The 19,453-nt window shown below is 36.1% G+C and overlaps 2 protein-coding genes across 2 annotated transcripts in view; both read left to right on the top strand.

The window, feature by feature from the left end:
• LOC136061124 (wall-associated receptor kinase 2-like) overlaps positions 1 to 4,201 on the top strand; it is a 27,183-nt gene extending 22,982 nt beyond the window's left edge. The window contains exon 3 of the mRNA XM_065767298.1: positions 2,844 to 4,201. Within this exon, the coding sequence (XP_065623370.1) occupies positions 2,844 to 3,322 (479 nt within the window). The 3' untranslated portion in view covers positions 3,323 to 4,201. The remainder of the gene's footprint in view (positions 1 to 2,843) is intronic.
• On the top strand, positions 703 to 2,170 carry LOC112005525 (wall-associated receptor kinase 2-like). Its single transcript, XM_065767299.1, has 2 exons — positions 703 to 1,712; positions 1,947 to 2,170. Exons 1-2 carry the CDS (start codon positions 854 to 856, stop codon positions 2,168 to 2,170), a joined length of 1,083 nt encoding a protein of 360 aa, XP_065623371.1. The 5' UTR covers positions 703 to 853.
• Positions 4,202 to 19,453: the final 15,252 nt, after the last annotated feature.

Genomic DNA, 19,453 nt, shown 5'->3' with positions numbered 1-19,453 from the left:
AAAAAAAAAAAAAAAAAAAAAAAGAGAAGAAGAAGCTAAAACCTGATATAAGCTACTTTTTATTTATTTATTTATTTATTTTTTTATGGAGATTTAAGCTACATTTTTATATGATTTGAAACACTCTTAAATCTTTTTTTCTTTTTAGATGTGACGTAGTCTTTGTTAAAATTTGATTAATGATTATAAGTTTTAATAATTTGGGTGTGCACATATAGATTCCCTCGTGCAATTAACCCTAATAGGCAACTTCGTGAATTATACTTAAAAAAAAAAAAAGTTTAATTAGTGCTTCGGTGTATTACTTAAGTAAGTATAATTTTAATTTAGACTTTGTCAAAGTCAACGTCTACCTTAATTTTTTTTTTTTTTTTTGGTATCAAGTTTTTTTAAAAAAAGTCAAAGGATTACTTTATGGTCTACCTTTGAGGTGAAGGATCTGGTCCATAAAAATACACATCAAGATTCAAGACTCGCGTAGTTAATAGGTCTTCTCTTTACGCGGTGAGGAATTTTGTGCCACCAATCATTGTCTTTACGCGGTGAGGAATTTTGTGCAACCAATCATATTCTGCCATATTACAACGGTAGTAGAAAATTATGAAAATTTTTTGGTGAGGTTTGTGTTCAGTCTCCAATTATATTGGATTTATTAATATTATAATACGTGTCATATTACCACCTTGATGGATCCAAATCTAAGCCTCACCCAAATTTTTTTTTTTTTATAGTCTTACAAATTCTCTCTGCGGTGAGCGCTTTTAAAATGTCCGTCTTAAAAGCTGATACGTACCAACTTCCAAGACTCTAATCTCAGACGCTCATCTGGGAAAATAGTGGGGCTTTCCATTCGATGCTTGTGCAAGTCACCTGGGTTGGTGTGATGTTAACAACAATAATGGCAGCCGCAGCAATAGCATATCCGTTAGCCTTGCCTAACTGCTCCGATAGCTGTGGGGGTGTAAAAATTCCATATCCCTTTGGCACAACTGAAGGTTGTTACCGGAAAGAAAGTAGAGACTTTTTTATTGACTGTAGCAACTCGTACGGCCAACCTCAACCAATGACCGGAAACCTCAACGTTACAAACATTTCCATCGAAGGAGAGATGGATATTCTGATGTATAACGCCATTGACTGTTACAACCAGTTGGGTACGCCTCTGGAAATCAACACGAAACCACGTCTCAAGGTCCCTAGTTTCACAGTTTCCATCACCAAAAACAAGTTCGTGGCCGTTGGCTGTGACACTTACGCATACCTTAATGGTATTCTCAACGATGAACCGTTTTCCATCGGCTGCCTCTCCAAATGTAATAACACACACAATATAGTAAATGGGATTTGCTCTGGGATTGGGTGTTGCCAGATAGATATTCCTGAAGGTTTGAAAAATATTAATTTTGCAGCATATAGCTTTAAGAGCCACAAAGAGGTCTGGTATTTCAATCCATGCAGCTTTGCCTTTATTATCCAAAGAGACAAGTTCAATTTCTCCTCAGCCTATCTAACCAGTCTACAAAACAATAGAACCCTTCCAATGGTTCTTGATTGGGCAATTGGTAACGAGACGTGTGAAGTTGCTCGGAACAAAGGGAATTTCATATGTGGAGCAAATAGCAATTGTTCTGATCACAACAACGGTTCTGGGTACCGTTGCAACTGCAAGCAAGGTTACGAAGGGAATCCATACCTCAAAGACGGTTGCCAAGGTATATATTCAATTTACTTACATATCTAGGTATAGAAAAATTTTTCAGGAACAATTAAGGAAAGAAAAACAGTCAAACACATTTTTAACAAATTTCTAACATATATATTATGTTACAATACGTTCCACGTTTCATTTTGGTTTCAATAGTCTGTCATTGCTTTTGGTTATTGTACATCTCAGCTACTTTTAATTGATTTTTTTTTAAATTTTTTATTTTTTTTTACAATTACAGACATTAACGAATGTGTTTTTAAAGACCTCAATAACTGCAAAAGCAATCAAGATTGTATTAATGAACCCGGAAGTTATCGTTGCTCGTGCATCGGGGGATACCATCCGGACGGGGAGGCTTTTTTTGGTCCTGAAAAAAATGCCATGGTTGGTATGGGGGAAAAAAACCTAGAACTTGTTAAAACTTTTTCTAAGGTCCGCTTCTCCAGGTTCATCTGTAATTGAAATTGTTAAATTAGTTGAAAGAGATATAAAAAATATTATAAACATAAAAGCATAAAATAGAGTTACGTTTCTCCAAAAAGAAAAGAAAAAAGAAAACTAACTCTCATGGTACGTGTATTACTCTATTTTACGTGGGACCTATGTTTTTGGAATTAATATATTTTTAATAGAGACTTTATCAATTCAACATCACAAAAAGTCCGTCGACTAAATTTAGTGAATGAAAAAATTCCAAAACTTGATTGTCTTTGATTGGTATAAAATATAGAAAATGACTCTTTAATGTGGTCATACAACTTAGGGCCCATTTGGTAATGTTATTTAAGCATTGTAAAAATACGTGTTGTATTGTTTAAACAACGACACTGTTATTTAAACAACACAACCAAACAGACTCTTAGTTACCCTTGTTTAAACTTTATCTTTAGTCTCCATTCTCCAAGTACATGGATATTTGAGACTTTACCAACTCAGTGTCACAAAAAGTGTAGTCCAAATTTTTTGAAACAAAAAAAATTCCACAACTTTATTGTCTTTGTGGGGTATGAAAACATTGAAAAGTAGAAAATCAACCTTTCTTGTAATCCAAGTTGATTTTCGTGTTTGCTCTATAAAATTAAAATAGTTTGAATTCAATAGTCAATTATTAATATTCTATTTATTTCAATTGTAGGTGCTGGCATAGGCTTGATAGTCATGTTTGTCTGCTGCTCTTGGCTGTACTTGATAATTAAGCAAAGAAATCTTATCAAACTTAAAGAAAAGTTCTTCAAGCAAAATGGTGGGTTAGCGTTACAATACCAACTTTCTAGACAAGGAAATTCAACTGAAACTGCCAAAATCTTCACCATAGAAGAGCTTAAGAAGGCCACCAATAATTATGACGAAACTCTAATCATTGGCCGAGGAGGGTTTGGTACTGTTTATAAAGGGCTTTTATCAGATAATCGTATTGTGGCCATCAAGAAATCCAAAATGATGGATCAAAGCCAAATTGAGCAATTCATCAATGAGGTAGTTGTACTCTCCCAAATTAATCATAGGAATGTGGTTAAACTATTGGGTTGTTGTTTGGAGACATCAGTTCCTTTACTGGTCTATGAATTCGTACCTAATGGCACCCTATTTGAGTACATACATAATGAAAGCTAGGTGTCCACTTTATCATGGGAAATTTGTCTTAGGATAGCTATAGAAACAGCGGAAGCACTATCATATTTGCACTCTGCAGCTTCTACACCTATAATCCATAGAGATGTCAAGTCTTCAAACATTTTGCTTGATAGTAGTTACACAGCAAAGGTATCAGATTTTGGAGCTTCGAGATTGATCCCACTAGACCAAACAGAAGTAGCAACAATGGTGCAGGGAACTATTGGATAACTAGACCCAGAATACTTGCACACAAGTCAATTGACTGAGAAAAGTGATGTTTATAGCTTTGGAGTGGTCCTTGTAGAGCTATTGACAGGGAGAAAGGCACTTTCATTTGATAAGCCCGAGGTGGAGAGAAGTCTAGTTACGTATTTTCTCCTTTCTATGAAAGAGAATAGATTGTTTGAAGTTCTTGGGAAACATATAGCAAAAGAAGGCAATGCTGAGCAATTGAAGGAAGTGGCAATTCTTGCAAAGAAGTGCTTAAAATTGAAAGGGGAGGATAGACCTACTATGAAGGAAGTAGCAACAGAATTGGAGGGTTTACGAAAGATGGAGAAGCATTCGTGGGTCAATTTTGATTCGAACTTTGATGAGATTGAGCACTTGCTTGCTGAGACATCAAATTCTAGCAATTATGATGTTAGGAATTAAAGCACTGGTGTATATGATAGTGTCAAAGACCATGTAATATTGGACTTTGATAATGGAAGATAATCTTAGGGGATGATATATTTAGTAGTGGTAATTTTGTAGTTTCTTGTTTTTACACTCATCGATGATGTCCTTTTTTTTTTTCTTTTCAGAACTTTATCCTAGACTAAGAGTGGTGAGAAGAATAAACTTGCAAATGAATATCATATTGATTTTCTTTCACAGCCTCCTTTATAAATATTACTCTTTAATAGTTTATACATCAATGAATGTAGAACATATCTTGTCTATCCATTAAAATGCATTATCTTTATCACAACATGTGGGTCTTCTAACTATGGGACAAAATTGGGAAATGTCCCGTTTGAGCAAAAAAAGCAGCATTATGCCCTCTTTTCCAAACTAAATAGGAAAATGCCCCTCTTTTGAAAATTGAGTTTCTCAAAATCGATTTTGGCCCTATAGCGACGTTTTTTAAGAGCCTATAGTGACCTTTTTAGGACCTATAGTGACGTTTTTTAACTCGATTTATATGAAATTGAGTTATAGGTAAAAAAAATTAAAAAAAATTGCCTATAACTCGATTTTATGGAAGCCGAGTTACAAAACGTTACTATAGGTCCTGAAAATGTCACTATAGGTCCTTAAAAACGCCGCTATAAGGCTCCAGAATTTTTTTTTTTTTAATAACTCGATTTTGAGAAAATCGAGTTACAAAAGAGGGGCATTTCCCTATTTAGTTTGGAAATGAGGGCATAATGCTGCTTTTTTTGCTCAAACGGGACATTTTCCAATTTTGTCCTCTAACTATGTGAGAGTCATATATTATGAGAAATATTATACATATATTATATGCATAGTATTATTATTAGATTAAATTGCAAATTACACCATCTTAGTGTTACTTATCGTTTTGATTGAGAGCCCTTCTACCCCTTATACCTATACCCATGTTAATGTGGCCATTAAATAACACCTAAAATCATCACATATACTAGTTGATCCAATTAAATTATGCCACTTGAATTTAATTATTTTATGTAACTAATAAGTAATAACAAAAGAAAATTTTAAATTTTTTTTAAAAAATGTCTAAAATTAATTGAATTAATTTTTTTTTTCCCTCAATACCCTTATTTATTATTATTTTTCCCAAATTTACCTTTTCTCTTTCCTTCTCTTAGATCTACTGCAAGTTATCTCTTAGACAAGGTCTTACTTTCTCAACATCTCATGTTCATTCCAATTGACCGTGCCTTAGCTTGATGAGGTCACCACATACAACGGCCCAAGTAGGTTGGGCAAGGCCCTCAAAGTCTTCTATGCTAGATCTATACATAGACCAAGATAGAGACCTAGTGACCCAAAAGGAAGATGTAGAGTTTGTACCGTACGGCTATCGAAAACATCACCAGACTTCTGCCACTCATCGTTGGGGATGTTGAGGACTTTAGCAGCAAGGTTTTGATTATGAATCTACTGATCGAGATCATCTTTTAAGTTGTGTATCATGCAGTCCTTAAGTTTATCTACCTCTTAGTCTAGCTACATAAACAAATACCCAACATTTTTTTACTATTCATTGGAATTCTTTTTTGTTTTGAAATGGTTGGCGTTTGGGTTTGGCTAAGAGATTTTGGCAAAGGTGGTGTGCGAAATTGATTTGGAAAAGGGTTTGTGAGTGGGATTGACTGGTAAAGCTTTTGCTAGGTATAATTTATTTTCTTTTTATAAATGTTTATCTTTGTCCAATTCTTAATATGAGATTTCAATTTCTATTTTTGGATTCTGTTTGCTTTTAGACCCCTTAAAACATAAATGGATTAACCTAGTTAACAAGCCAAGTGATTACTTAGTCCAGATTAAATAAATCTAAGTTAACACAATCATATAATCATATCAATGTAAAGTGCGGAATATAAAGAACATAAAGATATGATCACTCAGGAAAACCAAATCGGTAAAAAACCTGGGAAGGATTTAACCTAACTATCCTCTAGGTAAATTGAACCCACTATGAAAGAATCAAAATTTTACAATAACAACTTAGACCACTAACATCCTATTGCTACCTCATGTAGAAAACTTACTGACACGACCACGTGTAAGCTTTGAGACCACGGATTCCTTCTTTCTTGGATTCTCCAGCAAGTACAAGCACTCCCGCTTGTGTATCTTTAAGCTCTTTAGTGCGGCAACTGAATGATCATCAGGCTCTTTAATGAAATCTCCTTCTTGATAATCCTAAGCATGTGTGAAGGCAACCATCTCTTAGATTTCACAAGATATTCACACACACAACAAAAGAGCAACTTCTAAAACGTGGCTAGGGTTCCCCTTTTATACTTAGGGCAAAACATAAAATCCTCTACGTCATATGGGCTTAAGGCTGAGTTGGAAATTCTACAGAAAAAACATTTTGCTTGACTTTCGATCGGTCGAGTCTAATTCTCGATCGATCAAGTCAGTCAGAATTGCCCACTCAATTCTACAGTTAACTCGATTCCAACTTTACATAAAAGACATACTTTGAGCAAGTCTAAAACAAGACTAACAACCTGTTTTGATCATGGTTTGCCAACAATACAAATTAGAGTTCTAATACATTAGTTCCTAAGTACTTAAAACTTAACAAACTCCCCTTTTGGCAATCCGTGACAAAACACACAAAGTTACAAGTAAAAGCCCTTTACAAAAATAATGCCCATTACAAAATAATCCAACCTAACTACTATCCATTAGTTGCAAGTATAGACAGCAGCACGATTGAATCAACCTGTATATTTCTTGAAATACTCAACAAACACATAAATGCATGTGTGGAAAATACAAGTAAAACAAAAATAAATTCTTGACTTCACAAAACACAAAACAAAGACATATACATGAATAACTAATAAATATAAATCAATGAGTAGTGAAACAAGAAACATAGATAACAATGTATCTCCCCCTAACATGAATAGCCCAAAAACAATACATCAAGAGCCAAAAAGAATACATACACAGTGAAGCAACTAGATACAATCTAAACTCCACAAGCTCCAACAAACAAAAATCTCCCCTTAACAACAAAGAATCTCTAGAAGTGTCCAAAACTACTTCCCCTTTTTGTGACGGAATGCCAAAGGGCAATTAGAATCCATTATCAAAAGGAGGTGGCAAAGGCGAACATCGAAGATGCACCAAATTTGCTCGCAAAGCACAGAGCTCATCAAGCATGTCCACCAAAATCTAACCATGAGCCGCCTTAATGGTCATGATAGTCTCCAAAGTACATTGAATGTCAAAGTCATCTGAAGTAGATGGTGGAGGAACAGTAGCAACAGCAGCACCAACAGGATTAGCAGACGCCTCACCAAAAGTAGTACTTGTAGAAGAGGGAGGGGGTGCGATACCAAAAGGCTCAACACAAGGGTGTTTAGAGGTCTCTCTCATCTGAGCAGCCCTATGCCTAAGAAAAGTGGCACCTATGGGAGCAAGAATGTGTACAGGCTCAGAAGCGGGGAAGTCATCTAAACCTAAAAATAACAAAATCCTATGAATGAAAACAGGATGAAAAAGTGTATGAGCGGTAGAGGAACTCCTATAAACTTCGTTCAAAGAACGAAGAAACGGATGAGGAAAACTAATAGGAGCATCTATAACAAGAGCATACAAAAATGCACATTGCTCCAAAAGAATGGTGTGCAGATGAATGATAGGCCACAAGGAATGACACGCTATCTTAAAGAAAAGATAGGTAGTCTCAGTGAGCTCAGCAGAAGTGATCAAAGGATCATAACCCCACCAGATAGAAGACCCAGTGAAGTAAGACATGATGTCGCCCAAGGGAGGAGACTCATCATAGGGATAGACAGGGTGCTGGACCACAGGTACCCCAAGAGCATCAGCCACTACCATAGGAATAATGGTGTACTCTACACCTCATATCCAACTCTTTGCCAAAGTGATGGAATCATAGATGTGGAAAGAGAGGTTCGAGTAGAACTCTCTAATTAGGGTAATAGGAGGAGGATAATCAATATCCAAAAGTGGTAACCAGCCCCGACGCTCAAAGTTTGCCCTAATGGCAGGATCAAGCTCATCTAACAAGACCTTACGCTCAGCCCAAATCTTTCTCTTAAGGTTTAGAGACTTATAAAACTCTCGGTTTTTCTCACTCGGAAACAAAGTGCCCACAGAGGAAGGAGCAGAAGAAGAGGAGGGTCTCCTATGGGCTCTAGTATTCCTAGGCATGGTGCTAAGGTAAGGACAAGATACAAGGACAGAACCAAAAAGATTAAAAAGAAAAACTAAGGGCAGATTGCAAGTTAGCACAAAAAAATATAGAAATAACAATCTATATTATGCATGAACAGATAAATGTCATAATGCATGCTCTAAGGTAGTGATAACAAGTTCAATTTAAGTTTAGAATCACAAAATTGGCTTGAGCATAGAGTTTATACTAAAAACCCCAAATTTTTGAAAAACCACTTGTTCAATTTGTACTAAATTGACCAATTGATCATCACACAAGTTAGAAAACAGTTTATAATGATCAAATTAATCAATCCAACAAGTCAATTTTATCAATTAAACTCAATTTAACAAAATCCCAAAATCGGGTAGTTTCAAGCCCTAGAATTTTCAATTTCTCATAATACATCAAATTGATCAAATTAAACACCATAGATCATGTTTATAACATCCCCCAACAAAAACCCATTGATCAATTTCAAGAAATAAGGCTTGAATCATCAAAAACCCTAATTATGCATAGGTTCAAAATTTCCCAAAGAAATGCATGAAACTTGAAAATAAATGAAAAAGGAAGGGTAAAATGGTCTTAACGGCCTTGGGAGAGAAAAACCTTGCAAAAAGATTGGAGGAAAACAACAAAAAACTTGATTGGTAGCCTTGACCGATCGGATAGAGAGAGAAAAGCTTTTGAAAAAGTTGAAATAGTGATGAACACGTGAAAAGCTAATGTTTTTAAAAAAACTCTCCATACGATTTTCGATCGATCGAAAATTAGGTTTGATTGGTCGAAATAGACATAAGCTGACCAATAATTTCAATCGCATTTTCGATCAGTTGAAAAACAGGTTTGATCGATCGAAAATCTAGAAATCACAATTTCTGAAAAACAGAGTAATTTTCTACAACAACTCCTCAAAGCATTGAATATTATGAATAACGTGCATGAGTATGAGATGAAATGCTTTTCAAAAACACTTGTTTTGAACTCAGATTTTCTAAAATTAAGATTTTCAATCAATTTTCCTTAAATTCTCAAGCTACAAACATGTTTTGCATAAAACTCAAGGAATTTTCAAACTTGGTTGGCCAAACCAAAATCACACACCATAACATGTACAAAGTTTAGCAAAGAGTAACTTGTGTAGTGTGTGCAACTAGCAAAAGCTTGAGATACGTGTGAGGTGATATGTAAATAGAAATCAAGCGCAAAGTCTACAAAATTCATCACATATAATTTGAGAGAGATTATCACCTAAAGAGTTACATCATATAACTCCTACATCTCCTAGAATAAAAACTTGCAATCATGTAAGTTTCTTGATTTGCCTCATATTGTACACACCAATTTTAATTGATTAGAAACTTATTAAAATAGCTGGGATAATGTACACACCAATTTTATTTGATTGATTTAATTATAGTCCAATAATGTACACACCAATTTTATCATTTAAATCGAGGCTACACCTTATGTTCTTTTTGTGCATGTGCTACACTTTTTCGAGCACAAAATCTTACGATATGCACTAAGGTGTTCATGATTGGCTAATAAACAGTGGTAAGATGGTTATTTATGCCTTTCTCAAAAAGATCAAGTCCAACAATCAAAGGCATGTGATTTCAAGATCAAAACAAAGTGATCAAAAACTATAAACATCTTTCCCACACAACATGCACTACAAAGCTCAAACTAGTAAAGTGCAAGAAATAAGCTCATCAAAGCTAAACAAGGTACATAAGCATGTTATGCAAAAATAAATTGGCCAACCTTGATTTCAAATCCAAGAAAATAATGCAAAACACAATTTGCTTCCCTTTTTATTTTTCTTTATTTTATTTTATTATTTTGAAAAGAAGAAACAAAAACAGTCCTAGAATGAAATGCATCAATGTAATACAATGCAAGTCCTAGAAACAAAAAGAAAAAAAAAAAACAACAAATAATAATGGTCACAAAGGGTAGAGTAATGAAGCACAAGGATCATGTCAGAAAGACTCAATTGGATTGAGCCTTTTGTATCCAAAACTTTTTAGATGTACCTCAAACATTGGAGTTCTATTTCACATTAGAGTGCTTTCCAACTCCAGAATTGGAATAAAGGTTGATAGCCTTTACCAATTCACCAATAAATACTATAGGATCTTGTGCTTGAGGCATAGGCACTTTTGGCTTATTTGCTAGCTTAGTAGCTTGCAACTTGAAACAGTTTGGACAAATATGCCCAGACTTTCCACAAAAATGACAAACCCAAGCAGGCTTGCCATGCAACTTGTCCTTAGAAAGGGTAGACTCCTTAGATTTAGACTTTTTCAGATCAACCCTAATCTTCCTCGGAGGTGTGACCTCTACAGGTTTAACAGTCTCACTCACAGGGGGTTCAGAGGAAGAAGAAGGAACAAAGTTTGTGGAATGGGGTGTAGACACAGAGATGCTTTCTACAAAACCTAAGCCAGTTTTGTCAGAGGGAGACTTTTGAACACTTAGCATGTGATCAAGTTTGGAGCTTGCAGACTTAATAGATTGTTCTCTAATAACAGATAGTTCAAGTTTCAAATTCTTAACTTTATCAAGCAAAAACATATTCTCATTTTTCACATTGTTCAAAAGTTCATTAGCATCAAACAGTTTCAAAAGAAAATTTTTCTTATCAAGCTCAAGAGATGCAATTTTCTTTAAGCCAAGGTCAACATTCATAGCATCCTTTACAGCAACTTTGCAAAGTTTATTGTAGGCTTCTTGAAAATCTGCATCCTCAGAGAGTTCCACATCAGAAGGGTTCTCTTCAACAAACACGCTTTCATTGACTACAACAGTAGCAGTGAAAGCAATAAAGTTTTCATCCTCGTCAGAACCAAACTCATCATCGGAAACTTCATTATCACTAAGGGTTACAGCCATATCCTTACCCTTAGATCTCAAGTATGTTGGACATTCAGATTTCATGTGACCATACCTTTGACATCCAAAACATTGAGGACCCATAGAATTATTAGAAGATTGACCTACTTTTTCTCTAGGTTTTTTTTAATTGTTGTTAACCTTAGTATGATCATTCTTCCTAAAATTTTTAGGTTCAGCAGTGTTCTTACCTCTTGCCCTTCTATTGTTGTTTCTAAGGAAATTCCTAAAGTTCTTGGCAAGGTAAGCAATTTCTGTAGCAGAGAGTTCATCATCAAATCTACCAACATCAACATTATCAACTGACTTAAGAGCCATTGATTTGGATTTTCTAGTTTTGAGTAGGTCCAACTTATAGGACTGAAGACATCCTACAAGTTCATCAACAGGGATGGAGTCCACATCCTTGCTCTCAGTGATGACAGTCACTTTGGGTCTAAAATCTTCAGTTAAAGATCTAAGAATCTTCCTAACAATTTTAGGTTGATCATAGATTTCACCCAAGTTGTATGCAGAATTAACAATGTCATTAAGTTTAGCATAAAATTCATCAAAGGATTTATCATCAAATATCCTAATGCTTTCAAATCTAGAAGTTAATTGCTGCAACTTATTAATTTTAACTGCTTTTGTGCCTTCATGCACAGTCTGGAGGATATTCCAAGGAGTATGAGCAACCTTAACATTAGAGATTAACATTAGAGATTCTCTTAAATTCCTCCATAGAAACATCATTGAAAATAGCATTCATAGCTTTGCTATTGAAAGCGGCTGCTTCTTTCTGAAAAGTTTACCACTCACTCACAGAAGTAGTGGGCTTTTCCCATCCACACTCAACGGAGTTCCAGACTCTCTCGTTAATAGATTTCAGGAATACTTTCATTCATACTTTCCAATAAGTATAATTATTCCCATCAAAGTGAGGAGTAATAACTAGAAAGTGTCTGTGTTCCATGACAACAGGGGTCAAGGATTAGCTCAGAGATCAAAAGATCTACAACAAGAGAGCAACCCACTCTGATACCACTTGTTTGTTTTTAGACCCCTTAAAACACAAATGGATTAACCTAGTTAACAAGCCAAGTGATTACTTAGTTCAAATTAAACAAATCTAGGTTAGCACAATCATATAATCATATCAATGTAAAGTGTGGAATATAAAGAACACAAAGATATGATCACCCAGGAAAACCAAATCGGTAAAAAACCTAGAGAGGATTTAACCTACCTATATCCTCTAGGTAAATTGAATCCAAGATGAAAGAATTGAAATTTTACAATAGCAATTTAGACCATTAACATCCTATTGCTACCTCATGTAGAAACTTACTGACACAATCATGTGCAAGCTCCGAGACCATGAACTCCTTCTTTCTTTGATTCTCTAGCAAGTACAAGCACTCCTGTTTGTGTATCTTTAAGCTCTTTAGTGCAGCAATTGAATGATTATCAAGCTCTTCAATGAAATCTCCTTCTTGATAATCCTAAGCATGTGTGAAGGCAATCATCTCTTAGATCTCACAAGAGATTCACATACACAGTAAAAGAGCAACCTCTAAAACGTGGTTAGGGTTTCCTTTTTAAACCTAGGGCAAAACATAAAACCTTACACGTCATATGGATTTAGGGCTAAGTTGAAATACTGCAGAAAAAACATTCTGCCCAACTTTTGATCGGTCAAGTCTAATTCTCGATCAATCGAGTCAGTCAAAATTGCACACTCAATTCTACAGTTAACTCAATTCCAACTTTACATAAAATACATACTTTGACCAAGTCTAAAACAAGACTAACAACCTGTTTTGATCATGGTTTGCCAACAATACAAATTAGAGTTCTAATACATTAGTTTCTAAGTACTTAGAACCTAACAGATTCCAATTCTTTGTGTTAAATATCTTGGCAACACGATGTGTTATACCATGTTGTATATTATAGAGTGGATGAAAGGGAAAGCATAGAATAGGAACATCGAGAACATAAAGGTTACATGGTTCAGCTTTATCGGCCTACATCTATAGAGGAAACCCTCAAGGGCAATATCTTTATTATGTAAAAGTGTAGTACAAAACCTATATTACAATGAATCCTAACATGAGTATATATAAGTGACTAAACCTTAGACTACTATTACAAGTAGGAATGGGCTTAGGCCTATTACATTGGACTAATATATCTCTAATACCCTCCCTCAAACTCAAGCCGGAAGTTTGATGAAGGCTTGAGGTTGGAAAAGTATGAGAAGATCCCTTAAAGATGCTTTTGGAGAAACCACGATAAAAAACATGCTAATTGATTGATTTCAAAGCTTCAAATGAAGAAATAAAGTCCAAAATTAGAATCTATGTGAAAAATTAAGCAAGATAATCATTTTTGAAAATTTTGACTTTTGGTTAAAGGTCAACGCAAAGAATCAAAGTCAATAATAGTCAACACGGACAACAGTTAGTCAACGATCTACACAGTTTAGGTCGATTGTAGATTTTTGGGTCAGGTCACGGATCAGGCTGCAAATATGCTAACGTCATCTTGATGTCATGTCAAATGACTAGATGATGACGTGACAGTGACGCAGGCTAGGGATATATGGCAAGCTTGCGTGTCTGCTGATGTAACCTAGTGATGTCATCGGATGACGTCGAGTGGCATTAGCATTAGTTCATCGGCGCATGTAGACATGTGTAGTGTCCTTCGGTACATGGAGGCAAGATTAGAAATCCGGGAGGTGCGTAAGGGCGCATGTAAGGTTGTATGAGGGCCAGATTCTCGAGTTACATAGATCGGCGAATGATAAGTCCTTCATGGTGGCGCGTGTGCCCATAATCTAATTTGTAAGTCAAGAATCTTTGGCGGTGCATGGTGTAAGATCTGGAGCTAGTGATCGTGCGTAGAGGCATGTGTTGCTGCCGATGGAGACTGAGTTCTTGGGTTTTTCTCATGGGTGGCCATAGGGCACGTCTGTGTGGTTGGTTTCGTTAGGCGTATGCTTGATGTGTACAAATCTATAAAGGTAAGTCACGGTTTGCTTGGTTGTGAGATGCCGCAGAGTCTAGATCCAACTGACAAGCATCTCTGACTTTAGATGGTGGTGTGCATGTGGGAAACTTCTTCTCTATGTAGAGATAGTTGTTTAATGCCAAAAACGAAATTTGGCTCTGATGCCATGTTATTTATATTATCAATGTGATGTGTTATATACCATGTTGTATATGCCAGAGTTGATGTGGAAAGGGAAGCATAGAATAGGAACACCGAGAACATGAATGTTACGTGGTTCAGCCTTGTCAGCCTACATCTATAGAAGAAACCCTTAAGGGTTACATCTTTATTAAGTAAGAGTATAATACAAAACTCATGTTACAATGAACCCTAACATGAGTATATATAGGCGACTAAGCCCTAGACTGCTAATACAAGTAGGTGTGGACTTGGGTCTATTAAATTGAGCTAATATGTCTAATATATCTCTAATACTTTGGAACAATTTAGGTGGATTGATTGCTTTGTATTTAATGGAATGCTTAATCTAGAAAGTAGGAGCTTTACCAAACAAAGTAGAGATAACCATTTTAAAATAAATAACAATAAGAAGTCTCTGGCTATTAGCAGCACTCTCAAAGGTTAGAAAAAATTTGAGGAAAAGCAAGTGATGCAATGAAGAAATAAACTAAAGCGAAAAAAATGGAGGAAAAGAAAAGATTGGTTATGCATATGAAGGTTGACCACGACACTATCATTGTTATTAATTTCCTCACCAACGACATTCTTTTCTTAATTTTTTTTTTAATGCAACTATTTTCTTTTGAATTTGAAGCTTCGGATCCTCTAATAAAAGAAGAAGTTTCAAAATGATCTGTAAATATTTGATTTTGAGATATTAAGAAAGAGTTGTGTCCTGGCCAAAATTTTTATAGTATTTGTTGAAATTGGCTGTAATGACCGAAAAACGAACAAGAATGATTCAGAATTTATCCCAAGGTAGAATAGGGGGCTATTTGTTCAAGCTTACTTACTGGTACAAAATTTTCTAGCCGGTCTATCCAGAACGGAGCAAAATTAACAATTTTGGTTTGGCCCAATATCTCTTAAAAGAAAACTAGATCTAGTTTCTTTCGTGGCTTTTGAGATTTGCTTTGTATTATATCGATTTATTTAAATTGTAATTGTTTTCATTGAATTGAAATAGGAGGAGATTGTTTGGTTTTAGGTTATTTGCTAAATTCTTAGGTCAAAAAAAGTGTTTTGTAAGGGTTGTAACTTATTAACATTTGTTTTGTATTGATAAAATTGTGTTAGCATTAAGTCTAGTTCTAAAGCTGCTAAAAAATGATGAAGTGTTGAAGAGTTGATCTACTCAAGAATGATGAGTCTATAATCTTTGTTGATGCCCATTTTTGGCAAAAGGGCCTAACAGCAAAAGAAGCCCAACAATATGGAAGAGGTGAAGGAAGAAAAAATAGCAAAGTAAAAACCATTGAGCCCAAATGGCAGGAATAATTGTCCACAGGCCCACAAAATAACAAAGTGGCTCCAAAGAAAGTAAATGGGCTAAGGAAGCCCCAAAAAATGAAGTAGCAAGCCCATGGGAATCATGAGAAATAGAAAGAAAGCGAAAAAGGGGCCGGAGGAGCCCAAAGAAAAGAATTGGTAAATGGGATTGGTTTGAAGGCCAATAAACCCAAAGGAAAAGGATGTGGTAATTGGGCTAGGGGAGTCCAAAGGATTTAACAAAAGCCCATTGGAATGTAAAAAAAGAAAAAGAAAAGGAAAGAACAAAATGGGCTGAGGATGCCCTAAAGAATGGAATGGGCTGAGGATGCCCAAAGGAATAAAATGGGTTGGGGAAGCCCAAGATGTTATATGAACTGACCTAGTAGAAATACTGGGTAGTGTAAACTAAAGGAAGGAATAACGCATGAAACTGGCATGGCAAGCATTTCAGCCCATAGACCCAGAGGAAGTCCAACAAACAAAGTTAGGCAATATCATGGCAGAGACAACGCAGTGGCGTGGCAGTAGCACCAGTCAGCCCACGGACAAGGGATGAAATGAAACATGGGTCGAATTAAAGAAGAGAAAGCTTATACCCAAGCAATGCCCAGCCCAAAGAAGAAATGAGATACAAGAATGAAGACCCAAAAACTCATCCATACCATAAAAGTTAAACAAGCACCAGAACATGCAGTAGAGGCAAACAAATCAGTAGGCAATGGCAAACGCATGAACGCCAGAAAAGCAATGGACTTATATGGAAGTGGAGCATGCATAAGGCTAAGGCACCACTTACTTGTACCTAGCCAACATGGAGGTGGCCCACGGGTCTGAGGTAAGAGAGGGTGTGGTCTGGCGATGGGGAGAAGGGGGGAGCCTATTTTGGGTTTCCCACTCAAGCTCTTTTGGGGGAAATGTTCTGCTTGGATGACATACCACTTAAAAGAGACAAACATGAGATGGACTCACTAGGTGCATGCTATAAAGGTTAGTAAGGGAGAAACCTAGCCCTTATCCGGATGAGAGTGTCAAGGGAAGCAAGAAAACAAAACAAAACTACTTTTGTCTAGGAAGGAAGCGTAGCGTGGCCAACATAAGGTAGTGGTGGTGGTTGGGCAGCCAACAGACCAGTGGGCAGTCTGGGAAAGACACCTACAACAAGCCAAAAGTAGTTGAAGAGTAAAAATGGTAAATCTTATCATGACAGACAGTATAAAAGGCCATAGCCTTGCACAGTAAATAACAACAATGAACAAGAGAGAACATGGAAAATAAATTGATCAAGTCAAATGAGTAGTTCTAAGACCACACATTATTTTTCAACTTGTTACTATTATTTTGATATGCAGACTGTGAGTAGTTTGCCTATCACTTAAACATGAACTCACCACTTTTTCTCCATCACTTACACTCTTCCATGTCATAATTGTGGCTAAGAAGCTGTGAGATAACTTGTGGTACTAAATTTTCTTAAGTCAAATTGATTATTGATGACGCCAAAAATCGCCAGTTGGGTCATTCATCCAACCCAGAGCTTTGGACGATCTTGTAGGACTTAGGCGAATTGGTAGGACCTGCAAAATAAATAGAGTTAATCGAAGAAACCACTGGGTTATGTCCAGTGGGGAAGCCTCCGATACTTAAGTCAGAGCCAACACCAATATTTTGTGTACAGATAGTAATTTTGTAGTATGTTTTTGACCTACCTTGGTAAATGGACAGATTGTTCCTTTTATAGGTAACTTATGTAGCTGTTGTGCTCATAAATGTCTTTATAATTGCAGATAATTATTTCCCTGTGTGTAACAGTCTCTGCCTTAATGGGAGTTTAAGGTCGATAAGTAGCAGTCATCATTAACTTGGCTTTATTATCCTTGTAATGTATCAGATGATTGGCTTGATCATGTTTAATGATCAGCGGTTACAGAACCTATTGAAGTGTTCTTCCATCTTACCAGTATTAATGCTCATTAACTGTTGTTTGGACAATACATTTTTCTGGTTCATTAGTTGCTCCCTTATTCTGAAATTGTTTGTCTGGAGGAGGATAATTTTTCAAGAATAAACAGTGTTTGTCCTTATCGCTTCGGATTCCGTTCTTATCACATTTATGAGACAACTTTTTTGGTTGATGTTTTGAAACATGTCACGTTTTGATTGGTTGTTCATGCATTAGGACTCTACGATCTTCCCACATTCTGATTTCTTGTCTGCCCCTTCTTTAAATTTCTATCTCTTTGTCTTTCCATTTTTATTCCGTTTGATCCTTAACTCCAAGCACTCTACTCCTTGATTTCCAGGTGAGTCTCTTCTTCTCAATTCTTAATGGTTGATTACTCTCTTGTTTGGCTTGATTCTCCTTCACTTTCCTTTTTCTTTACTCGATTGTGCTTCTTTTCTTCAAACCTGTAACAGAAAAATTCCTCAAGTGGGTGCGTGTGCTGCTCGAGAAACTCCTTTGTGGGAGGTTTTACTATCGTTGTACACCCTAGTTCATTTTTCAATAGGTTTTACTTAATCGTTGGAAAGGAGAGTGATGCTAGGGGATAGGGTAAGGTCTAGTGATTTGGAGACCAGTTTATCCTCTAGTGAGAAAACCATTGGTCAAGAGATGGACATTACTTCATCTCATCTTTCATCTTTTTAGGCTTGGAAAGAGAAGTGTGATTATCGAAGAAGGGATTATGAAAAAAATGAGAGATAGGATTGTCAATAAATATCAGTTTCCTCCTTTGGTTGAAATTAGGTTTCCTGAGTTGGACGAAAGGGCTTGTACCTTTTTTCTCGAGGAGGTATGCTTTTATGAAGTATGCTTCCAGTGTGGGTTGCATTTTCCCGTCAACCCATTTTTTAGGGAGGTTCTTTCCCATTTAAAAATTGCTTCGGGATAACTTGTTTCGAATGCCTGGAGGACAATGGTATGTTGTATTGTGATTTGGTCGATGGTGAATAATGGGGATTTCATTAAGGTAGATGAATTTTCTATTTGTATCGTTTGATGGAATCGAAGCTAAAAGGTTATTGAAAGCTTAGGCCTTGGGATAAAAAGCAAAAAATTGTTTTAATTTCTCCTTCTTCCACCGTGATTGGAAACAACGTTTTTTCCTTGTTTCGGGTGAAGGTTGGGAATTTCTTCCATATGAAAATTTGGAAGAAGCTCCAAAGTTTCTTCGTCAATGGAGGACCCCAGTGTTTGGTGCGTCTTTTTCATGCTTCCTTCCTTCTTTCTTTTGTGTGGTGCTTGTAATGAATTGGCTATATGTTTTCTTCCAATTAAAACTCGCCCTCCTCTGAAAAGTCGCTATAAAGATTGTCTAAAGAGAGTTTTAGAAAACATGAGTGAAGTGAAAGATTTTGACAACTAAATTAGCCCCAAAAGTTTATCTCTTCACTTTCTAGGTCCAGAACCTACTGGTGGTGTTTCGAAACGTGTTGAGTCGAACAAGAGAAGTTAGTTCTTTTTCCTTCCTTTTCTTTTCTCTTTTTCTTTTGAGTGCATATATGATGTTTGTTTTACTATCTTTCGTCATTTAGGGATGAATACCAGATTCAACAAAGCTAGGTATGTAGATTTAAAAAAGGAAAGTGAGGAAGCCCAACCTGGAAGTGTCCTTAAAAGGCGTCGTTTATAGAAGGAGGGTGACCTGGATAAATCTTCAGCTTCCCCCATTGTTCCAAAGGTTCTTGAAACTTTTCTGCCTTCCCAAACAATTTCTATTAAAGAACTCTCTCCTCCCTTTCGTTCTTCTAAGGGTAAGGATAAGGTGAAGTTTGTTTCCAGCTTTTGGGATGATCCCAGATTGGCCGTGGCTGAGGCTCACGATGTAATTTTAATGGAC

Source organism: Quercus suber, unplaced genomic scaffold (genome assembly GCF_002906115.3).
Source record: "Quercus suber isolate HL8 unplaced genomic scaffold, Cork oak 2.0 scaffold_791, whole genome shotgun sequence".
Lineage (NCBI taxonomy): Eukaryota > Viridiplantae > Streptophyta > Magnoliopsida > Fagales > Fagaceae > Quercus > Quercus suber.
Note: the sequence above shows the minus strand (reverse complement) of the source record. Positions and strands in the feature narration are given on the sequence as shown.

Excerpts from the sequence above, each read along its gene's own strand:
- LOC112005525 (XM_065767299.1), top strand. The coding sequence starts at position 854 with ATGCTTGTGCAAGTCACCTGGGTTGGTGTGATGTTAACAACAATAATG. Across the intron at positions 1,713-1,946 it reads CCTCAAAGACGGTTGCCAAG|ACATTAACGAATGTGTTTTT; the intron begins GTATATATTCAA and ends TTACAATTACAG.